This window comes from Chiloscyllium plagiosum, unplaced genomic scaffold (genome assembly GCF_037043375.1).
Source record: "Chiloscyllium plagiosum isolate Xiang-an unplaced genomic scaffold, Cpla_swu_hap1 HiC_scaffold_15, whole genome shotgun sequence".
NCBI lineage: Eukaryota > Metazoa > Chordata > Chondrichthyes > Orectolobiformes > Hemiscylliidae > Chiloscyllium > Chiloscyllium plagiosum.
The window spans coordinates 53,288,229-53,309,343 of NW_028270153.1; the positions used below are offsets into that span (position 1 = coordinate 53,288,229).

At 40.5% G+C, this 21,115-nt stretch overlaps 1 protein-coding gene across 1 annotated transcript in view; it reads right to left on the reverse strand.

The window, feature by feature from the left end:
• aurka (aurora kinase A) overlaps positions 1-21,115 on the reverse strand; it is a 31,006-nt gene that overhangs the window by 8,893 nt on the left and 998 nt on the right. The window contains exons 2-5 of the mRNA XM_043710203.2: positions 20,546-20,602; positions 13,365-13,674; positions 6,201-6,258; positions 5,356-5,547 (exon numbers count right to left, since the gene is read on the reverse strand). Of these exons, the coding sequence (XP_043566138.1) occupies positions 5,356-5,547; positions 6,201-6,258; positions 13,365-13,674; positions 20,546-20,587 (602 nt within the window). The 5' untranslated portion in view covers positions 20,588-20,602. The remainder of the gene's footprint in view (positions 1-5,355; positions 5,548-6,200; positions 6,259-13,364; positions 13,675-20,545; positions 20,603-21,115) is intronic.

Consider the following 21,115-nt stretch of genomic DNA (forward strand, 5'->3'; position numbering starts at 1 on the left):
CATGCATGCATTTGGGCTCTGCTGACACCTCAGCTAATTATATGGGCAAATGATTGAAAAATGCACAGATCTGTATAAAAATGATAATTCTGATCTCTATGTACATGTTTACATATGATGGCATACAAACTGTACAGATCAAATTATTTTATGAATAAAGTATATTTTTGAAATAAAAAAATCAGCCCATTTCAAACAAATCTATCAAATCCATTAACTGGTTTACTTTACAAACATCAGAAGGAGGCAGGTTCAGAAAGATTTCACATGTTTTCTAAGCGATGCTGCAAATCACAAATTGAAAGATAGTGAAGGGTGGTAGGGTTTAAAGGCCTTTGAGATACTCATCTAGTTTAATTTTGAACAGTCAGGTCAGACAAACAGACTATGATTACGTCCTAGAAGAAAGGGAGGACTGCAGATGCTTGAGATGAGAGGCGAAGAGTGTGGGGCTGGAAAAGCACAACTGGTCAGGCAGCAGAGGAGCAGCAGAATCCACATTTCGAGCATGTGAGTGTGCGCACATGGTGAAAAGGTAGGAATGAGATAGGTAGATGAATTTGGGAGTGAAGGGGATAGATCAGAGGACAGGATAGGTGGGAAGGAAGATGGACAGGTAGGACAGTTCAAGAGGGCAGTGCAGAGTTGGAGGGTTAGGATAAATTGAGGGGGAGGGGAAATCATAGAATCCCTACAATGTGTAAACAGGCCCTTTGGCCCAAAACATCCACAGTGACCCTCCAAGGATTATCAATGAAATGAGGAACCTCTACATTAGAGACAGGACACCAACTTGTGGAATGTTTCAGAGAATATCTGCACTAAACAGCCCCACTGCCCTGTGGCCAAACACGAACTCCCCCTCCCACTGCACCAAGGAAATGCAAATCCTGGTCTCTTCTACTGCCAAACTGTAACCACCAGATACCTGGAGAAAGAATTACCTCGTCTTTCGCCTTGCGACCCTCCAATTACATGGAATCAATGTGGATTTCCCCTCCCGCCCACCTTATCCCAGATCCAACCTTCCAACTCCGTACCGTCTTCTTGCATTGTCCATTTTCTTTCCCCAACATCTGCTGCACCCTCCTTTCCAACCTATCATTTTCACTCACTTTCATCTACCTATTGCATCCCCAGGAACCTTCCCCTCAGCCCCATCCCATTTATCGGTCAGCCCCCTTGGGCCACAAGCCTCAATCATGATGAAGGGCTTATGTTCAAAATTATGATCTTCCTCAACTACAGATACTGAATCAAGAAATTGACCATAACAGAAATTGCTGGAGAAATTCAGCAAGTGGAGCAGCATCTATGGAGAGAAAGCAGAGTTAACATTTTAGTCGAGTGACTCTTCTGAATGCAGTAGCATTTCAATTTGGATCGAAAGTTTGGTCCCTATTTCTAACCAGTATTGACCACAATGGAGATGTTGCCACCTAAATTTAACAAGTCTATTTAAAAAAAAACAACAAAGCCATGCCACATATTTTATACTTCCGTTGGAGGAAGAATTGTCTTTGTATTTTTTTTTAAAAAGTTGTTTTAGGTGAGGGAAACATTGCACATTTCAAGCATATTGTACTGTAGAGCTAAGCTCATCAAGATGATTAGGAAGAAAGCAGCAAGCTATTTTTAAGTTGAGTGAAAAAATTCAGTTCAGTTGAAGCAAAAAGTTGCCTAGTAAACACAAACCATCTAGAAGAATGCATTTTTAAAGTAGTTCAAATCACATCTAAAACAACTGCATTTGCAGCACCATTCAAATGGTGAAGTAGTTCAAGTGAAAAATTACTCCCAAAAATGGTAATTACTCAATCAAAAGGAAAACAATTTTCTGTTGTATGTAGTCAACGAAGCTGCCAGTCCTCAACTAGCATTTGCTAAGGACTGAAGACCTAAGTAACACATTTAGTATCTCCCATCACCACCATCATTCCACTGTCCACTTGAAAAGTACACTCCTGGCTTTCACTTTGAAAGAATGCTGACTGCTAACAATGTTGCCCAATTAGAATCATTGGTAGATGCAAAATGCAAACAGAAACACTGAACAGTGCCATCAAGTGGTTGGCAAAGATATGAAAGCATCAAAAAAGAGTTGTCAAACTGATGCATCAACTTTATGGAAATAGAAGCTGGCAGCCAATTAACAGCAAGTATTATCCCAGTTATCTGGATCAGTGGTGCTGGAAGAGCACAGCAATTCAGGCAGCATCAGACGAGCAGCAAAATCGACGTTTCGGGCAAAAGCCCTTCATCAGGAAGGGCTTTGCCCGAAACGTCGATTTTGCTGCTCGTCCGATGCTGCCTGAATTGCTGTGCTCTTCCAGCACCACTGATCCAGAATCTGGTTTCCAGCATCTGCAGTCATTGTTTTTACCTCATTATCCCAGTTATGACATTTTTCTCTGGTTTTAGAAGTCACTGGTTGGGTTACTGCTGATCAGTGGATACCCTTCAGAATGAGGCAACAAGCTAGCTTCTACATAATGGGACTGTAGCAGATGAAGGTTTTAGTTTTGACCAGCAATACTATTAGGAAAGGAATTCCAAGATTTTGATCGAGCTACTCTGAAGGAACAGCAACACATTTCCAGGACAGCATGGGAGAGGCTTGAAGGGGAGCTTGCAGCTGGTGTTCCCATGTACAGAGGAATCTCAATTATCCAAATATAAAGATTATCTGATGAAGATCAAAGTCTCAAAAACATTACCTCAAAGCAGTAAAGAATTCAGGTTACCTATACTGAAGAACAAGTGAAAATGCTGGCAAAAAAAACAAAGAAACAAGCATCTCAGGCAACAGCAGCTGGATTTTTAAAAAACACAAGGACTAGTTACACAGTCCTTTGCAAAGTGCTTGGTGTCACTTTACCAGGGTGTTCATGAAGAAAAAAGTAGCAAAGCAAGCAGTGCTTCTGTCTTTCTGCTGCGACACGGAGTTCAGCAGAAACTGAAATGCCCTTATAAGATTGTAGAAGCTATTCGGGACCTTGCTTAATGCTGGAATTTCATATATTTAAGTGATAAGGGTTTAGTCCTTCAGTTTAACATGCAATTTGTAGAATGCAAAAATTAGTTTAAATAGCAGACTTATCAAAATAGATTTAAACAAACTCTCCAGTAGAGCACAGCACTAGATCAGTATGGCTTCCCTTGTTTAAGGAGAAAGTGAGGTCTGCAGATGCTGGAGATCAGAGCTGAAAATGTGTTGCTGGAAAAGCGCAGGTCAGGCAGCATCCAGGGAACAGGAGAATCGACATTTCGGGCATAAGCCCTTCTTCAGGAATGAGGAAAGTTTGTCCAGCAGGCTGAGATAAAAGGTAGGGAGGAGGGACTTGGGGAGGGGCGTCAGAAATGCAATAGGTGGAAAGAGGTCAAGGTGAGGGTGATAGGTCAGACTGGGGTGGGGGCAGAGAGGTCAGGAAGAAGATTGCAGGTTAGGAAGGTGGTGCTGAGTTCGAGGGTTGGGACTGAGACAAGGTGGGGGGGGGGGAGGGGAGGGGAAATGAGGAAACTGGAGAAATCTAAGTTCATCCCTTGTGGTCGGAGGGTTCCTAGGCGGAAGATGAGGCGCTCTTTCTCCAACCGTCGTGTTGTTGCGGTCTGGCGATGGAGGAGTCCAAAGACCTGCATATCCTTGGTGGAGTGGGAGGGGGAGTTGAAATGTTGAGCCACAGGGTGGTTGGGTTGGTTGGTCCGGGTGTCCCAGAGGTGTTCCCTGAAAGGCTCCCCAAGTAGGCGGCCTGTCTCCCCAATATAGAGGAGGCCACATCGGGTGCAGAGGATGCAATAGGTGGTGTGTGGAGGTGCAGGCGAATCTGTGGCGGATATGGAAGTTTCCTTTGAGGCCCTGGAGGGAGGTGAGGAGGGGAGGGGGGGGGGGGGGGTCAAGAGGTGTGGGCGCAAGTTCCCTTGTTTAAAGGCCAAAATCGATCTGAACAAAATACTGCCAGCCCATCTTTGGATAATCAAGGTTTCTCTGTATCTTTGTTCCTCTAGATAGTAGTGGTTAGTGGTTTGTGTTCATTTTCTGTCAAAATTAATGTCCAGGATGTTGGGAATGGGTGGTAATGCCACTGAATTTCAAAGGCTCATGGTTAGAATTGCTCTTTGATTCAAGATGGTGCTGACACTGGGCAACTCTTTGCAAGCCCTCCATAGCAGCTCTTTTTCTCGTTTCTTTTAATTATTCCACACTTAAAATCTAAATCTACAATGTTCTCACCTTTTGTACAGCCAGATGTATGCTTTGCTCTAAGCACCACGAATTGTCCTGGTTTGCTGTATGCAGCACTGCTCTTTTCATTATATACTACTTAGATACAATAAATCAAATTAAATTATACTTGTTGTAAATTTTATTTGCCATCCCAAGTCTGGATATTGTCCCGATTGTGCTACATTTGGACAAGAACTGCTTCAGTATCAGTCTTATCATAAAGGTGTAATGTTTAGCACCAACCCAGTGACAAATATCCCTACTTCTGACTTAGATGGGAGGGAAGATCAATGAAACCGCTGAAGTTGGACCAGGACATTTGCCAGAGGCATTTCTGTTGGGGTGCCCTGGAGCAGAGATGACTAACTAATAGCCACAACCATCTTCCTGTGAGATAAGTATGCCCCTCCTTTAGTTTGTTCTTTTAAAGCCAGAAGAAAAATATTTGTGTAATGCCAAAGTTAACATTTGTATATTATGAATTTCCAATTAATATGTTGGAAACTGAACAAAAACACTACCAAAAACTAGCCACCCAACTTTGTAAGTAACAGCCACCCCATTTCAAAATGGAGCAGAGGAATAGTGTAGTCACTGACCTTTCCTGGAGGTATTCCAGAAAATAAAAAGTTTCAAATTAAAATAGGTCATTGAAAAAGATGCTAGCCATCTCAAATTTAGGATATTAAACAGACGCTTGTAATTCAAGGAAATTATCTTGGCTGCTTTTCAAAACTCCAGCACAAATTGAATGTTAAACTGAAAGCCATCAAAGCAGCTGCAATACATTCAAGCTCCCAAAGCATGAAACAGCAATGCCAGTTACAAAGGAATACAATTTGTCAACCTACATCTGTGGGCCAAAATGCCCAATTTTAGACTGATTTTAAAGGTTAAAAGGAAAAGAAGCAATTTATTTTCCATACAAACAGCTATATGTAACTAAAGATCTGGCCCAATCTTATGAAATAGGCATTTGAATGTCCATACTGTATGTAGTAGACAACTTTATTTCAAACATATTTCTCTTATCAATAATGAACTACCACACAGAAATCATTAGAGTGTCAGTTTTGTGCTCACTATTTTCCTTACACCCCATTCTGACACCTCCACAAATAGTAACTTACCGGAGATGTGATTGGATTTCAACTTCTCTTCGGAGTTGGTGTTCCACACCAGCCTTCTCAAGTTGAGACTTAAAAAGCACTTTCAATGCCAGGATAAATCTGGACTGTCGTTCACGGGCCAAGTACACATTTCCAAATTTACCTTTCCCAAGTGGACGCCCAATTTCAAAGTCATCCAAACACCATTGCTTTCTAAAAAAGAAAATACATTGGATTGTTTTGGCATTTTCAGAAATAAAGAGGCCATGAAATATTGCATTCATTTCCAAAATAAGAATTTACCTAGCATCTTGGGATTAATAAATAAAATGTCCCTAAAACAAAATCATTGTTTCATCAATGTACATCCAACCATATTTTCAAACCTCAACTCTTAAGTAGGTCAAATTGAACTAAGCAGTGAAATTTGAGTACAACATATTTCTTAGGATATTAGGGAAAAAATGTAGAAGGGGCCAAAATTCATTTTTCCCACTAGTAACCTATAGACATTACATTCATAGTAGAGCTCGATTATCATAATCTTCAGTTGGACAAGTGATTACTTAGTTCAACATTTTAAATTAACCCAACAAAATTAGCAAGTCGAAGTGGCCCTAAAGACTTAAAATTGACACATACGGACGCTGAAAGGAACTGGCTTTAGTAGGAAGACCAACTCAACAAAGTGATCAAATAATCAGATCTGTCAACTTGTGATTGACACTGGAAACAAAGGCGATAGATGGGAGTTTCAAAATTAGGTGGTGAGATGAATATTGGTAAGGGATTTGATGGAGGGAAAGTTTTTCCAGAATAGTAAATTCAAAGAGAAGTGTTGAGATAAAAAAAAGTTACCAACTCACTTCTTTTTCTTTTCACTTGTACTATGACAATCTGTTGATGCACTCGCAGTAGTCTTTCCTATTTAATAAAACAAAAATTGACAAAGCTGTCAACAGACAATCCATAGCCAGAAACTTCCTTTTAGAAAAGATAGTCAAAAAATTAGATTCTGGCTCCCTTTCTTAGTTTGTGAAAAACTTTTGTTACTTATGCGCATATCCTCAACTAACTTCAGTAATTAATCTGCTCTACGCTACACACACACACCAAAATTCACTTAGTCAATTCTGTTCAAAAAAGTCATTTGGGAATGGAGCATCCACTTCAGGTGCAATTAAAGATCAGAGTACCAATTTTGAAAAAATAATTTTTATCCATTTTGAAAATGGCAAAAGCTTATGCTTTATAACCATATCCAGAGTTATCCGGTCATGGATTATATTCTAACATGCCCATCCCTTCTCTTTCTCAGAAGACTAAATGCTTGGAGTGAAGGCATTGTAGAGTAAAAGAAATCAGTTGGTTAAAACAAAATCAAATTGAAACACATTGATGCAATTTAATGGCTTTTGTTCAATTAACTCAGAAGTTAAGAAGAAATAGCACAGTTGAGATGTTTTTGACATCAAACCTATCCATGACAATAGGGAAAACATCGAGATGAGTTTGTGCCGATAAGTTTAACTCAGTCACCAATCTTCTAGAATTTTAAAGTCAGTTTAAAAAGCCAGTTAAAAAGACATGCCAAGCAATAGTTGCCATTGCATGTAAACCAGAAGATAACCTAATTCTCTTGGGCTACAAACTATAAATAGCAGCAACTATTGTTTGTTGTTGAAAGAATCTAGTGGTTAAAAGTTCTATACAACTATCACCACTGGAACTCAGGTGCCAAAGTCTGGTTTTTATGTGACAAATTTCTCACCCCTAACATAACCAAAGATCAAACTCCCAGTTCTTCCCTCCTTTTTCAAATTACAAATTCAAAAGTTGGAATAATTGGGTTTAAAACTAGCTTTAATGTATAGAGGGTGATGCATTGTTATGTGTACCTACTACATTTTGGGATGAGGCTTGGATGGGACACTAATTTGTTTTCCTACACTGCAGTGGTGAGGAAATGGCCTAGTGATATTATTGCTAGACTATTAATCCAAAAACTCTTCTGGGCCGTGCATATTATTAAAATTAAATTTTTAAAAAATCTGAAATTAAGAGTTACTGATGACCATGAAACCAGCAATTGTTGGATCAACTCATTGCACTCACTAATGCCCTTCATCACCACCTGGTCAACATGTGACTCCAGACCCACAGCAATGTGGTTGAACCAACTGCCCCCTGAAATGGACAAACAAGACACTCAATTGTATCAAATTGCTACAAAGTCTTGAAAAGAAATGCAATTGGACAGACAACCTAGACATCATAAAGCATGAAGAAACAGCACTATCAATCCTGTAAAATGCTGCTTAGTAATAGCTGGGGGCTAGCGCCAAAACCAGGAGCGCTGTCTCAGACTAGTCAAGCAAGAGCTTGACCAAGTCAGTCATACGCAGAACACCACCTGACAAACATCCCAGCCACTACCATCACAATCCCTGATACATGCCCTGTCCCACTGGTAGGGCTATCAGAAGTGGCAGCACAGTGCTATGAACAGTTGGGAGTTGCACTGGGAATTCTCACCACTCCATGAAGTCTCATGAATTCCCATGGAAACCTCCTGGTGATAAGTGTACTTCTTTCTACTGATTAATCTGTACTCAGTGTTGAGCAACATTGAGAAAGCAATGTGGGTGGCAAGGAAAAGAAAATATACTCTGGATAGGGGATTTCAATGTCCCCTATCAAAACGTCTTGGCAGCAGCACTACTGACCTTAGGTCCTAAAGGACATAGCAACTCGACTGGCTCTGTGGCAGGTGGGGAAGAGAACCAACAGGAGAAAAACATAATTGGTCTTATCCTCACCATTCTACTGACATCTGTTTACCACATTCTGACAGCATTAGTAAATGATCACCTTATGAGAGCAATGTTCTACCTCACATTGAGAATACTCGTGTAGAGTGGCACTTTCACTGCACTAAATAGAACAGACTTCAGACTGACCTAGCAACTCAAGAGTGTTCATGAAGCGGTGTGGACCAATAACAGCAAGATTATACCCAACACAATCTGTAAACTCAGCTTGGCATATCCCCCACTCGACAACAAAGCCAGGGATCAGATGGTCAGAGACAAGGAATACGGCAGCAAGTAACTCACCTGTTTTTCCAAAGCCTATCCACCATCTACAAGTCAGGAGTGCAATGGATTACTCCGAACTTGCATGGATGAGTGCAGCTCTAACAGCACTTTAGAAACTGGACACCATCCAGGACAAAAGCAGCATATTTAACTGACACCCCATTTGCTCCCAGACACTCAGTAACATTGGTAATGATTAACAAGATGCACTACAGAAATTCCCAAAGATCCTTAGACATTACCCTCAAAACCCACAACCACTTCCAACCAAAAAGGATATGACAGCAGATACGTGGAAACACCACCTGCAAACTACCCTCCAAGCCACTTACTATTCTGTCCTAGAAATATGTCACCATTCCTTCATAGTCACTGGGTCAAAATCCTAGAATTCCTTCTCACACGAGATGGTGGGTCAACCTACAACAGACTGCAGCAATTCAAGACGGCAGCTCACCACTACCTTAAAGGGCAACAATCGTGGGCAATAAATGCTGGTCAGCACGAAAGAGGCAACAGCTTGTGGTATTATCACTGGTCTGTTAATCTGGAGTCACAGATAATGTTCTGGGAACCTAGATTCAAATTCAACCATCTGTTGTGATGGGATTTGAATTCAATAGAGATTTGGAATTAACCCAATAATCTAATTATGACCATGAATTCATTGCCAATTGTCACTAATGCCCTCAAGGGAAGGAAACTGGCATCCTTAACTGGTCTGAGCTACATGTGACACCCGACCTACAAAGTGGTGATTGACTCAACTGTCCTCTGGGCAATAAATAGTTTTCAAAATAAATTAATAAAGCAAGTCAGACCATCAAACAGAAAAGTAAGTCAGGATGGGGCAGGGGGTGAAGCAAGAGATTCACAAATAGGAAATATCAGAAGTCAGTAGAGCGAGGTGCTGGAAAAGCACAGCAGGTCAGGTAGTATTCAGGGAGCAGGAGAATCTGTTTGGGGCGTAAGCCCTTCATCATCCCTGATAAGGGCTTTTGCCTGAAACGTCGATTCTTCTGCTCCCTTGGAAGCTGCCTGACCTACTGTGCTTTTCTAGCACTACACGCACAACTGATCTCCAGCAACTGCAGTCCTCACTTTCACCTAATTCCAGAAGTTCATAGATTCAAATTTATCACAATGTTTCAGCCACTTGTGAATATGTCATCTATCGATGACCACACTATCTTCAGATATTTCTGATGAAATCTTTGATCTAAGCTTAGAAGGCCAGAGCTCATTGGGCTACCATATCCAAACTTGGGAATAAGTAATTTTATAATTTACTACCTGAAACATGAATTAATATATTGATTGACATCTATATCTTAGACTTCTGGAGATAGCACTGCAAGTGCAACATTTCCTGGCTGCAGCCAAAGAACACAAACTGCTAGACTGGAGTCACTTAATCTACATCTTCAGAATGGTCACATGACAGTTTGTTGGGGTAATAAAACTACTGCATTTGAACAAAGCCAGAGAAATAACTTGCCTGAATCATAGACTGAAGGCATTAAGTTAAGGAGAATAATGTTGAGCTGCAAACCCACCAGGAAAGTGGATTGCTGAGGTGAATTCAGAATCTACCACTGCAATCTCTACAGAAAAACCAGATCAATTTATGGCTGGCCGAACCAAGACCACACAACCTCCAAAGTCACTTTTACACATAGGCTTCAGCTACAGTCCAACATGTGGGACAATCTAGAGAAATGATTATGTTGCAATCTGAATTATTCCAAGTACTTAAGAACTGCAGAGTTTTGTACTACCCTTATGGTAGAATGGGAGGTTATTGGCAGTTAGTGAAATATCCTCCTTTATGCTACGTATGACTAGTCAGCAGAGAGTTCCAAATTTATTTAGATTCTCAGTGCCTCTACTTTTGCTTTTATCCATGTGGACACCAGTCCTTCCTGAAGGAGGGCTCAGGCCAAAAATGTCGATTCTCCTGGTCCTTGGATGCTGCCTGACCTGCTGCGCTTTTCCAGCAACACATTTTCAACCATGTGGTGATGTCAAGCCACACCTCCCTTCTGTAGCTTGGCTTTTTTTGGCCAAATCTGGGGCTGTGATCATAGCAGAGTACCTTGATGCAACACAAAGGGCTGGTAAGCAGTTGCATTTACTGCTACTATTGACAAATCTTGGTTCTATGATGCAGAGCCACATACATACTGTAAAAAGTTAGCAATGTGACTTTCCTTTGACTTGGTGACCACAAAAGGAGTGGAACAAGGAAAGGAATTCCTAGCAGAAGAACAAATTCAATTTTTTGGAGAAAGTGAGTAATGAGAAAGTCAAAGTTACAGAAAACATTTTGCTGCTTATTCATTTTTAATATTGATGAGAGCATGCTTTTTATTCCATCTACTTTAATGTCAGCTCATCTTTTAAAAGTTAAGAAAATTTGGGGACATATTATAGCCACTAGTACATAAACACTCTTGATACAATCAAGTTTTACCAGAGGTTCTATACTATTGAGAGCAATTATAAAGGTTGCTGAAAAAGACACTACTGAAACTTTAGTCTTGCACTCCAAGCCAAACAAAATGCAAAGTTTCCAGTGATTACAGTAAGGTATACTGCAAACAAGTGTTCAAGAAAAGCTTCAACATATTGTTCAGCAATAATTCCAGCTTAGTTTGATATTGGGTAGTAAAAGCAAATAACTTGCAGGATTATGGGCGGGGGGGGTGGAAGAGACAATATCCATTTTATGACAAGAACAAAAAATAAAAACCTCCAAAACACTGGCAAAAGACTGCCATGAGAAATGACATTTTGTACCCTTGCCAATTGTATACTTGACCATTATTCATTAATTTGACATTGATTTACTGTTTCCATACCAATAAACCATTATTTGCAAAAAACATGGGGGGGGGTTGCAGGGGGAAGACGTCGCCATACAAATGCTAAGGAGACCTTTCTCAAGTCAAAAATTACAGTCAGACAACAACCCACAAAGATTTCAGTGGCCAATCTGTTCAGTAAAATGTACTAGTGTCTCTTCACACCTGCATTAGTCTTTAAATTTTCTTAAACATACAATGAGCACTGAATTTAAACAACATTATCTTCAATCAAGTTTATCCTGACCCACCAATTGCAAAACATTTCTCTTCCAACTCATGAACTGCAAACCAAATAACATAGCAGCACAAAGACAAGGCAGTAGTATGGCAAAAGGCCATTCAACCATCATATTTACTTTAAATCTTTGTTGGAATAAATTCATTTCCCCAGTTGGTATCCTCATGCTCTACTTCACAATATACAAAGCGATGGCAAAACAGATGTGAATTTAAAAAAATTCAAAGATACGAACACGGTTGGCTGGATCTGCCTTATCCTAATTGTCCTTGAGGTGGTCAGCTGCCTTATTGAAGGGCTGCAGTCGATGTGCAATAGGAAGACCTACATTGGGACTAGAAAAGGAGTTTTAGGAATTTGAACTAGCAACTGAAAAAAAAAATGACAACATATTTCCAAGTCAGGTGAACAAGTGACTTGGAGATGAACTTGCAGGTGTTTAATTTCTATGTATCTGTTATCCCTGTCCTTCTAGATGATAACAGAAGTGGGTTGGGAGATTCTTGAATTTCTGCAGTGCATTTTGTAAATAGTACACACTGTTCCCACTGATGCTCAGTAGCAGAGAGTGATTGAATGTTTGTTGACATGGTGCCAATCATCAAGTGGGCTGCTCTGCCTTGGATGGTGTCAAGCTTTAATTGTTGTTGGAGCTGGACTTACCCAGGCAGGTGAGGGTGGGCAAGTGAATTACATCCAATACCCAATTTGTGCCTTGGAGATGGCAGACAAGATTTGGAGATGGCAGACAAGATTTGGAGAGTTAGGTGGCGAGTTACAGACTGCAGAAATCCCAGCCTCTGATCTAAGTAGGTAGCCATTTGGTTATTAATTAGACCAGTTCAGTTTCTAACTAACGGGAAGCTCTCATACTGTGAAAGCAGAGGATTCAGTGATAAGTGATGTCATTGACTCTAGAGTCATTAGTTATATACTTACTGGAAATAGCAACTACACAACACTTTTTGCAAGTAATGCTCATGCCACTTGTCAGCACAAACCTGACTATTGTTCACATCTTGTTGCATTTCGACATGGACTAATTCAATATCTGTGAAGGTACCAACGTACAACATTTACCAACCGTTAGCAAAGATTGCTAATTCTAACTACACGGAGAGGTCATAGATGAAGTAGCTGAAGACTGACCTCTGTCAACCACAACTTACTTTCTTTATGCCGGGTATGACTCCAGTCAAAGAAGAAATTGACCTGATTCCTGTCAGCTCCAGTTTTGCAAGAGCTCCTTGATCCAGTCTATGTCAAGGGCATTCATTCTCACCTTATCTGGAATTCAGATTTGTTCATGTCTGAACAATGTGCAATAAGGTCAGAAACTGAGAAGTCTTGGCTAACCTAAACTGAGCAAGTACAACTTTATAGGACTGATATACTTTCATTACTTTGATTGAGGTAAAAACTGATGGGGCAATAATTGGTCAGGTTAGATTTGCATGCTGTGTATACAGGACATACCTGGCCAGATATATTTGTGATGTCAGACTGGTGCCGGTTTTACAGTTTTAGTGGAGTATCTTGGTTAGGGGCCATTTTTGGGATATACAAGATTTAAATTCTTAGTCAATTAAAAAAAAGTATACACATTGGGAATTAAAAAACTGTTTGACAAATTTACCAAAAACATGACTGCCTGAATCCAAAATTTACCAGTTTTGAATCTGCATAGTCCACAGAACATTAAGGCAGGCATCAAATCAAATAGCAGATCAACCAAGATCTCTCACCGGTTGTGGTTAGCTTCAAAACCAACAAATATTGTAGCATGCTGACATATACAACATTAGCATTGTGAGAAAGTATACATACCATCACTCGACACCTCACCAGGTTGTATACTAGTTTGATTTTTAGGAGGTTCACAAGTTTGTTGACCATCTTTCTGGCAAATTGGTTTCAGTTGGGAAGGCACTTGCACTGCCTGTTTCACTTGATTTGTTAACACTGGACGCTTGATTGGAAGCGAATTGGCAGACATAACCCGCGTTTGAAGTGGTACACTTTGCTGGCCTGAGTTAGGAGCAGATACCACTTGTGTTGACAAACTCCCTGTAGGTGGTTGATTCTGAGAATTGTGCTTTGCTTCTACAACACGTTTTGGACCATCCAAGGCTGGCATCTTTATTAAAAAAAGGAAAATAAAAGTGGCTTTTCATACAATAACATCCAATTGTTACAAATACTCTGCTGGCTCAGCAAGTGCATTGTTTCAGAATTTTTCAATCCAGAATGCCATATAAAAATAACCTAGAGGTCATCCATGTGTCTGCTTTGACCATTGAAATACAGCACAACGACAAATTAATCTTTATTTTGTTGCATGTCTCGGTTGGTGGGTGCATGTGCACATATAGATAGGAGCAGCCACACTTTTGTCTGATGTCAGTGGGTGCAAGCAGAAGGGGAGGCACAGGATAATTATGTATTACTAACACCAAATCCAAAAATCATAGGTAGGCAGGAGTCAGTCTAACGCCTCAGCTGGGTGGAGTTTCAGATACTAAACCATATCACCTCTATTAGAGAAGATACCCTCATTATATCGTTTGAAGATACGAAATTAGTGCAAGCCAGTTTGTTGCATCTAGCACTCAGCAAAGCATTAAACAATTAATTCAATTGCCTTATATATTGCAAGTTATATAAGACGTACGAAAGAGTAACTGGTTTATAGTAGTGAATGTCACATGGGTACAATGTACCCATGTCACAATGTACTCTTGGGTAATGAGTACACAGAGTGGATTTTTGGTGATCATTTGCCATTGATATCTTCTAGGTGTGTTCCTCATGAAGTGAAAATATTTTGTCTATAAACACCCTCATTTATTTTCTCCTGCAAACGAGACCACCCATTCTGGCAACCTTTTCTCAATATGAACAATCTGGCATCTTCAGTATCATCCTGGTGGCTCTATTCTGGTCATAGAATGGTAAGCAGAAATGCTAAATATTCCAAAATCACCTGACCAGAAATACAACCTGGCATTTTCTTTACTTTTGTGGCCATGCAAAAAAATTAACTGTTAGTGACTGATATATGCACAGTTGAATCCCTTTCTCCTCCTCTCCCCCCCCCCCCCCCCCAAATCTTTCAAGGCAAGTTGCCTATTCTATCAGCATTACTTTACTTATCTGTACTAAAGATCTGCAAGTTAATGTCAGGGTGCAATTTCTTGCACTCCAACAATCCTCCCTAGCTTGTCAACTACAAACATCAAAATTGTAGTTTTGATTCCAAATTCCAAAACACCAAGTGTAAATTATGAACAGTAATGCCTCAGCACTGATCCTTGTGGATCACTGAACAGCTACTTTATTTCCACTCAGTTTCATTTCTTGAAGCCAGCTCACAATCTATTTGGCCACTTGTCATGAAATGTTATGATTGATCAGTCTATAATGGGGCATCCTAAATCAAAGGCTTTTTTGAAATTGCAGATGCAGTGGATGCAAGTTCCTGTCTACTGTGCTACCTACTCAAAATAAAAGCAGGAGAAAAGTCATTACGCTTGGTCACAAAATGTGGTTTTCAAAATGAGAGAAATTTAATAATAAACAGTCAACGTTCTCTTCTCTCCATTAGTAAGGGTTCATTATTTTTCCTAGCAGTGGCTTTAAACTGACTGGTCTGCAATTCTCAGGCACATTCAGTATCCTTAAAAATAAAAAAGGGAATTTACCAGGCACCTGTCTTTTGGTACTACAAATGTTTGCGTTATTAAAAAAACAAGCAAAAAAAAAAAGAATAATTCCTCTGTATCTCTTCCCATATTATTTTATAGTAGAGGTGTATTTACCCACAGTTTGTAGAATTATAAAACAAACCCCCTTTATATGCACTTGTGTCCACCTAATATCATTACCTATTTAAACTCCCAGACTCATACTAACAGTACATTTGAGTACTGATAAAGACTGTCAAAGCTTTACAAGCTGTATTCATCAGAATAATTTACAAGAAGACTGGTTTAAGAGTATCACAAAAGGTTCATAATCATGGATAACTTGCAGACATTGAACTTCTATTTGCAAAAGGTTTTTGAAAGAGAAATGGACATGCAGACCAAAAGAATGCAAGTTTGGTCAAAGCTATTCAGTGAGTGCCTGAAAGATCCGTGAATCATCAGTAGTCTCAATGAGTCAGGAATGTCACAATTCATAGATATCAAGGAAGCTTCAAGAAGAGGACTTAAAATGAAGAACTATAAACCCCTATGAGTTCTCAGAGTGTGAACCTGAGGGGAGAAGACAGAAATCTGGACAAAAGACAATGTTTGTGTATTCTTAAAAGTGGAAAACACAAGACCTGGGGTACTTTCAAGTCATGCTTGTGGGTACTAGTGGACAAAGATTTGTTTAAGCGTCACAAATGAGAAACCAAGTCATTCTTGATTTACTTGTAAAATAAAGGGATTATTGTCTCTTTCTGGAAACCAAGAGTAAGCATACAGAGTCAGTCATACAGATGTACAGCATGGAAACAGACCCTTCGGTCCAACTCATCCATGCCAACCAGATATCCCAAACCAATCTCGTCCATCTTGCCAGCACATGTCCCATATTGTGAGGAAGGAGACCAGAGTTGCACGCAATATTCCAATAGTGGCCTAACCAATGTCCTGTACAGCCGCAACATGACCTCCCAACTCCTGTAGTCAATACTCTGACCAATAAAGGAAAGCATACCAAATGCCTTCTTCACTATCCTATCTACCTGCAACTCCATTTTCAAGGAGCTATGAACGTGTAATCCAAGGTCTTTGTTCAGCAACACTCCCTAGGATCTTGCCATTAAGTGTATAAGTACTGCTAAGATTTACTTTAAGCAGAACAAAGGTCTTCCAGCTAACTTACAAGCCCAAACCTCAAAATCAATTGTTCATTTATCAAATGTGTTATTAGTATCACCCAAATTAACTGCCACAACTTCACAAAATTCAAAGACCAACACATCTGTCCTTTTATAAATTCTCTTTAAGATGCTTCACACTTCTAAAGTTGTGTACACTTGTTGCATTTTGATGGGGAAGACAGTGAGTTGGAAGTAATGAGGAAGGGGAGTCACTTCATTCCTCCTCAACCAATAGCTTAATAATCTGGGGTATCACGTCTGGAGCGTAATAAACCCAGAAACTTCAACCATCAATCCAAATTTGTGTTGTAGGAGAGGATTGGTTGACAAATGGACTCATTGTTAAATGTATTGCCCGAGATGGTGCACCAACTTTTCAGAAACATTCAGGTTTTGTATTACTGACCATTTTTTCCCAAGCTGTGCTGGGTCCACTGCTTTTTGTCATTTTATATTAATATTTGGATGGAATATAGGAGGAATGGTTAAAAAGTTTGCAGACTATACCAAAATTGGTGACATAGTGAACAGCAAAGGAGGTTGCCTCAATAAATATGACCGCAGTCAGATGGGCCAAGGAGCAGCAGATGGGGAAAAAAAAAATCTAGAAAGTGGGAGGTGCTACATTTTGATAGAGCAAATCAGGGCTGTACTTCTACATTTACTGACAAGATCCTGGGGAGTGTTGCCAAAACACAAAAAAGGAAACCTTGGAGTGCAGGTTCATAGTTCCTTGAAAATCAAGTCACAGGTAGACATGGTGTTAAAGATAGCACAAAAGCAGAAGTTGCTGGAAAGGTTCAGCAGGTCTGTCAGCATCTAAAACAAAATCAGTTAACATTTGGGTCTGGTGATCCTTCCTCAGAACTGATGGCAGCTAGGAAAATGTCAGTTTATAAAAACCATTCATTGGTCAGTGCATAGAGTATGGAGTTTGGACATCATGTTGTAGCTGTACAGGACATTGGCCCACCCTCCAATTGCAACAAGGTCAGAACCTTCCAAGCCACCAACCATAAGTCACATCATCCATGGACATGTTATCTACAAATGGACCCCAGCAAAGACCATTCCCTCTGCAACTACCTGGTCAGGTCCACACCCCCTAACAACCTACCGTCCCCTCCTGGCACCTTCCCCTGCTACCATAGGCATTGCAAAACCTGCGCTCACACCTTCTCCCTCACCTCCATCCAAGGCTCCAAAGGAGCCTTCCACCTCCAAAGTTTCACCTGCACTTCCACCAATGTCATTTATTGTATCTGTTGCTCCTGATGCGGTCTCCTCTACATTGGGGAGACTGGACACCTTCTCGCACAGTGATTTAGGGACCTCTCCGGGACACTCACACCAAACAACCCCACCACCCAGTGGTCAAACATTTCAACTCCCCCTCCCACTCTGCCAAGGACATGCAGGTGCTGGGCTTCCTCCACCGCCACTCCCTCACTACCTGGAGGAAGAACGCTTTATCTTCCACCTCGGGACGCTTCAACCCCAGGGCATCAATGTGGACTTGACCAGTTTCCTCATTTCCCCTCCACCTACCTTACTCCAGTTCCAACCTTCCAGCTCAGTACCACCCTTATGACCTGTCCCACCTGTCAATCCTCCCCACCCATCCGCTCCACCCTCCTCTGATCTATCACCCTTTCCCTCCACCTACTGCACTCAGCTACTTTCTCCCCAGTCCCACCCCACCCTCCCATTTATCTCTCCACCCCCAAGGCTCCCAGCCTCATTTCTGATGAAGGGCTCCAGCCCAAAATGTCAATTTGCCTGCTCCTTGAATGCTGCCTGACCTGCTGTGCTTTTCCAGCAACATACTTAACTGATCTCCAGCATTTGCAGACCTCACTGTCTCCTAGGGAGTCCAAAACTTGAGGGCATAGGTTTAGTGTTGGGGGAGAAAGATTTAACAGGGATCTAAAATAGGTTGGAAGTGCAAGTTTTATGGTGGGACAGTTGACAAGCAATGGAGGACTTCCAGAGCAATTTTTCAAAGTGCTCAGCAGAAGTAGTATCAGTGAAAAGCAAGGACTGTAGGAAAAGGGAAATCTGCCATGGGTGCCAGAATAAATAAGGGAGGCCATCAAATTAAAAGAGAAGACAGACCAAGTGACAAAAATCAACAGGAAACTGGAAGATTGGGAAAACGTTAAAGGTCAATAAAAAGCCACACAAAAAATGCTGTAAAGAAATGCAACATAGATTATGAGAGTCAACTAGGTCAGAATATCAAGACAGAGCAAAAGTTTCTGTAAATATATAAAATGAAAGAGAGAGGCCAAGGTAAACACTGCTCCTTTACAGGATGAAAAGGGTGATTTAATAAGATGAGGAAGTGGCCAAGGTATTGAACAAATATCTTGTGTCAGTCCTCCCAGTGGAGGGCATGAATAATATACCAGTAATTGTCAAAGAGACAAAGGTAGGTGAGGACATGGAAACAGTCAATCACAAAAAAGAGGTTGTGTTGGGCAAACTAATGGAGCTAAAGGTAGACAAGTCTCCTGGCCCTGATAGAATGCATCTCAAGGTACTGAAAGAAATGGCAAAAGCAGCAAATGCACTTGGTAATTTCCATTAATTCACTGGTTTCTGGGGCAGTTCCAACAGATTGGAAAACAGCAAATTTAATGTCACTGTTTAATAAAATAAAGGTAAACAAAAGATGGGGAATTATAGACTGATTAGTTTAACTTCTGTAGTGAGGAAAATGCTTGAATCTATCATCAAGGAAAAAATAGCAAGACATCTAGATAGAAATTGTATCTTTGGGCAGACATAGCATGGGCTCATGAAATTAGGTCATGGTTCACTAATCTACTGGAAATCTATGAAGACATTATGAGCATGGTGGTCAACAATGACCCAGGAGATATGGTGAATCAAGATATCCAAAAGGCATTTGGCAAGCAGAACAAAAGGATGTTGCACAAAATAAAGATGCATGGCATTACAAGTAATTTATCAGCATGGATAGAGGATTGGTTAGCTAACAGGAAGCCAAGAGTGGGGATAAATAAGTGTTCTCTGGTTAGCAGTGGTTCTCTGGTATGCCTCAGGGATCTGCGTGGGACCGCAATTATTCACAACGTATGTACATGGTTTGGAGTTGGAGATCATGTGTAGTGTGTCAAAGTTTGCAGATGACACTAAAATGAGAGGTAAAGCAAAGTTTGTAGAGGACTGAAACTTTGTATAAGGACATAGATAGTTTAAGAGTTGGGGCAAAGGTCTGACAGATGGAGTACAGTGTTAATAAATGTGAAGGCATCCATTTTGTTAAGCAGTAACAGTAAAAAGGACTATTACTTAAATGGTAAAAAATTGAAGCATGCTGCTGTGCAGAAGGACCTGGATGCATGAATCACAGAAGGTTGACCTGCAGGTGCAACAGGTAAATAAGGCAGCAAATGGAATTTTGTCCCTCGTTAAAAGCAGGGAGATTACATTGTAGTGTATAGGATGCTGGTAAGGCCACACCTGGAGTACTGCATGCAGTTTTGGTCTCCTTACTTGAGAAAGTATGTACAAGCACTTGAGGGGGTGCAGAGGTGGATCACTGATTCCAGAGTGAGGCAGTTGGCTTGTGAGGACAGACTGAGTAAACTGGGATTATATTAATTGGAATTTAGAAGAATGAGGCAAGGGGAAACCTTATAGAAACATATGAAATTAGTAAGGGAACAGATAAGATAGAAGTAGAGGATGTTTCCACTGGTGGGTGGAACTGCGACAAGACAGCATAGCCTCAGAATTAGGAGCAATTGAGAAAGAACTTCTTCACCCAGACGGTCAAGAATCTGTGGAATTCCATATCCAGTGACATAGTTGAGGCATCCTCAATGAGGATGTTTTTAAGCTTAGATAATTCCTACACTGTTCAAAAAATTAAGGGCTCTGGTGAAAGGATGGATAAGTGGAGCTGAGGCCACACGGAGATCAGCGATGATGTTATTGAATGGCAGAGTTTCAAGGGCCAAGTGGCCTACTCCTATTTCTTAGGGAGATATCTGGTTAGCATGTACAAGTTGGATCAAAAAGCCTGTTTCTTAATGCCCAAGTAGTTATTCAATATTTCACCAGCTTCATAACCAATTGTTAGCACATCAATTGACAACAAATATACCTTTCCAGCATGTCCTCTTTGGCTCGCAACCTTTTTCTCCATTTGCAATCAAAAATCCTGCAAGTAGAAGTTAAAAAGTTATTGTACGGACAGCAGTAGCTAGTATGTACAGTTTCCCAGAGAATTAGGTCATATGAAAACCCACTGTGCATCCTTCCCATTGAAGCAGCAAAAACAATTATTTTTGGGCAGGAATACACTCACTCTGGAACAGAATCCAAATTTGAGAGATTTGTTTACTCACATTAACAGTTAATGCAATCAGCATTTCCACCCTGTACATTTTCTCACTCTTCACATCCATGAACAGGATTGCCCATCAAGAGCAATTCTATAGGGGTGTTGAGATGGAACAAAATAGAAAACATTTGGAATAAAATGGTTCAGGGCTTTATAGTGACACCTTCTGCATTTTATTGCATGGGCTTGAAGAAAATAAAGCAAAAACTACTAGTATCAAAAAAAAATCCACTGGACAGGACCACTTTGCACAAGTTAATGGCGTGGTAGCAGCCACGTTTCATTATGGCGATAAGCATACTCTACCCCTACTAATCCAGTTGGTCTGTG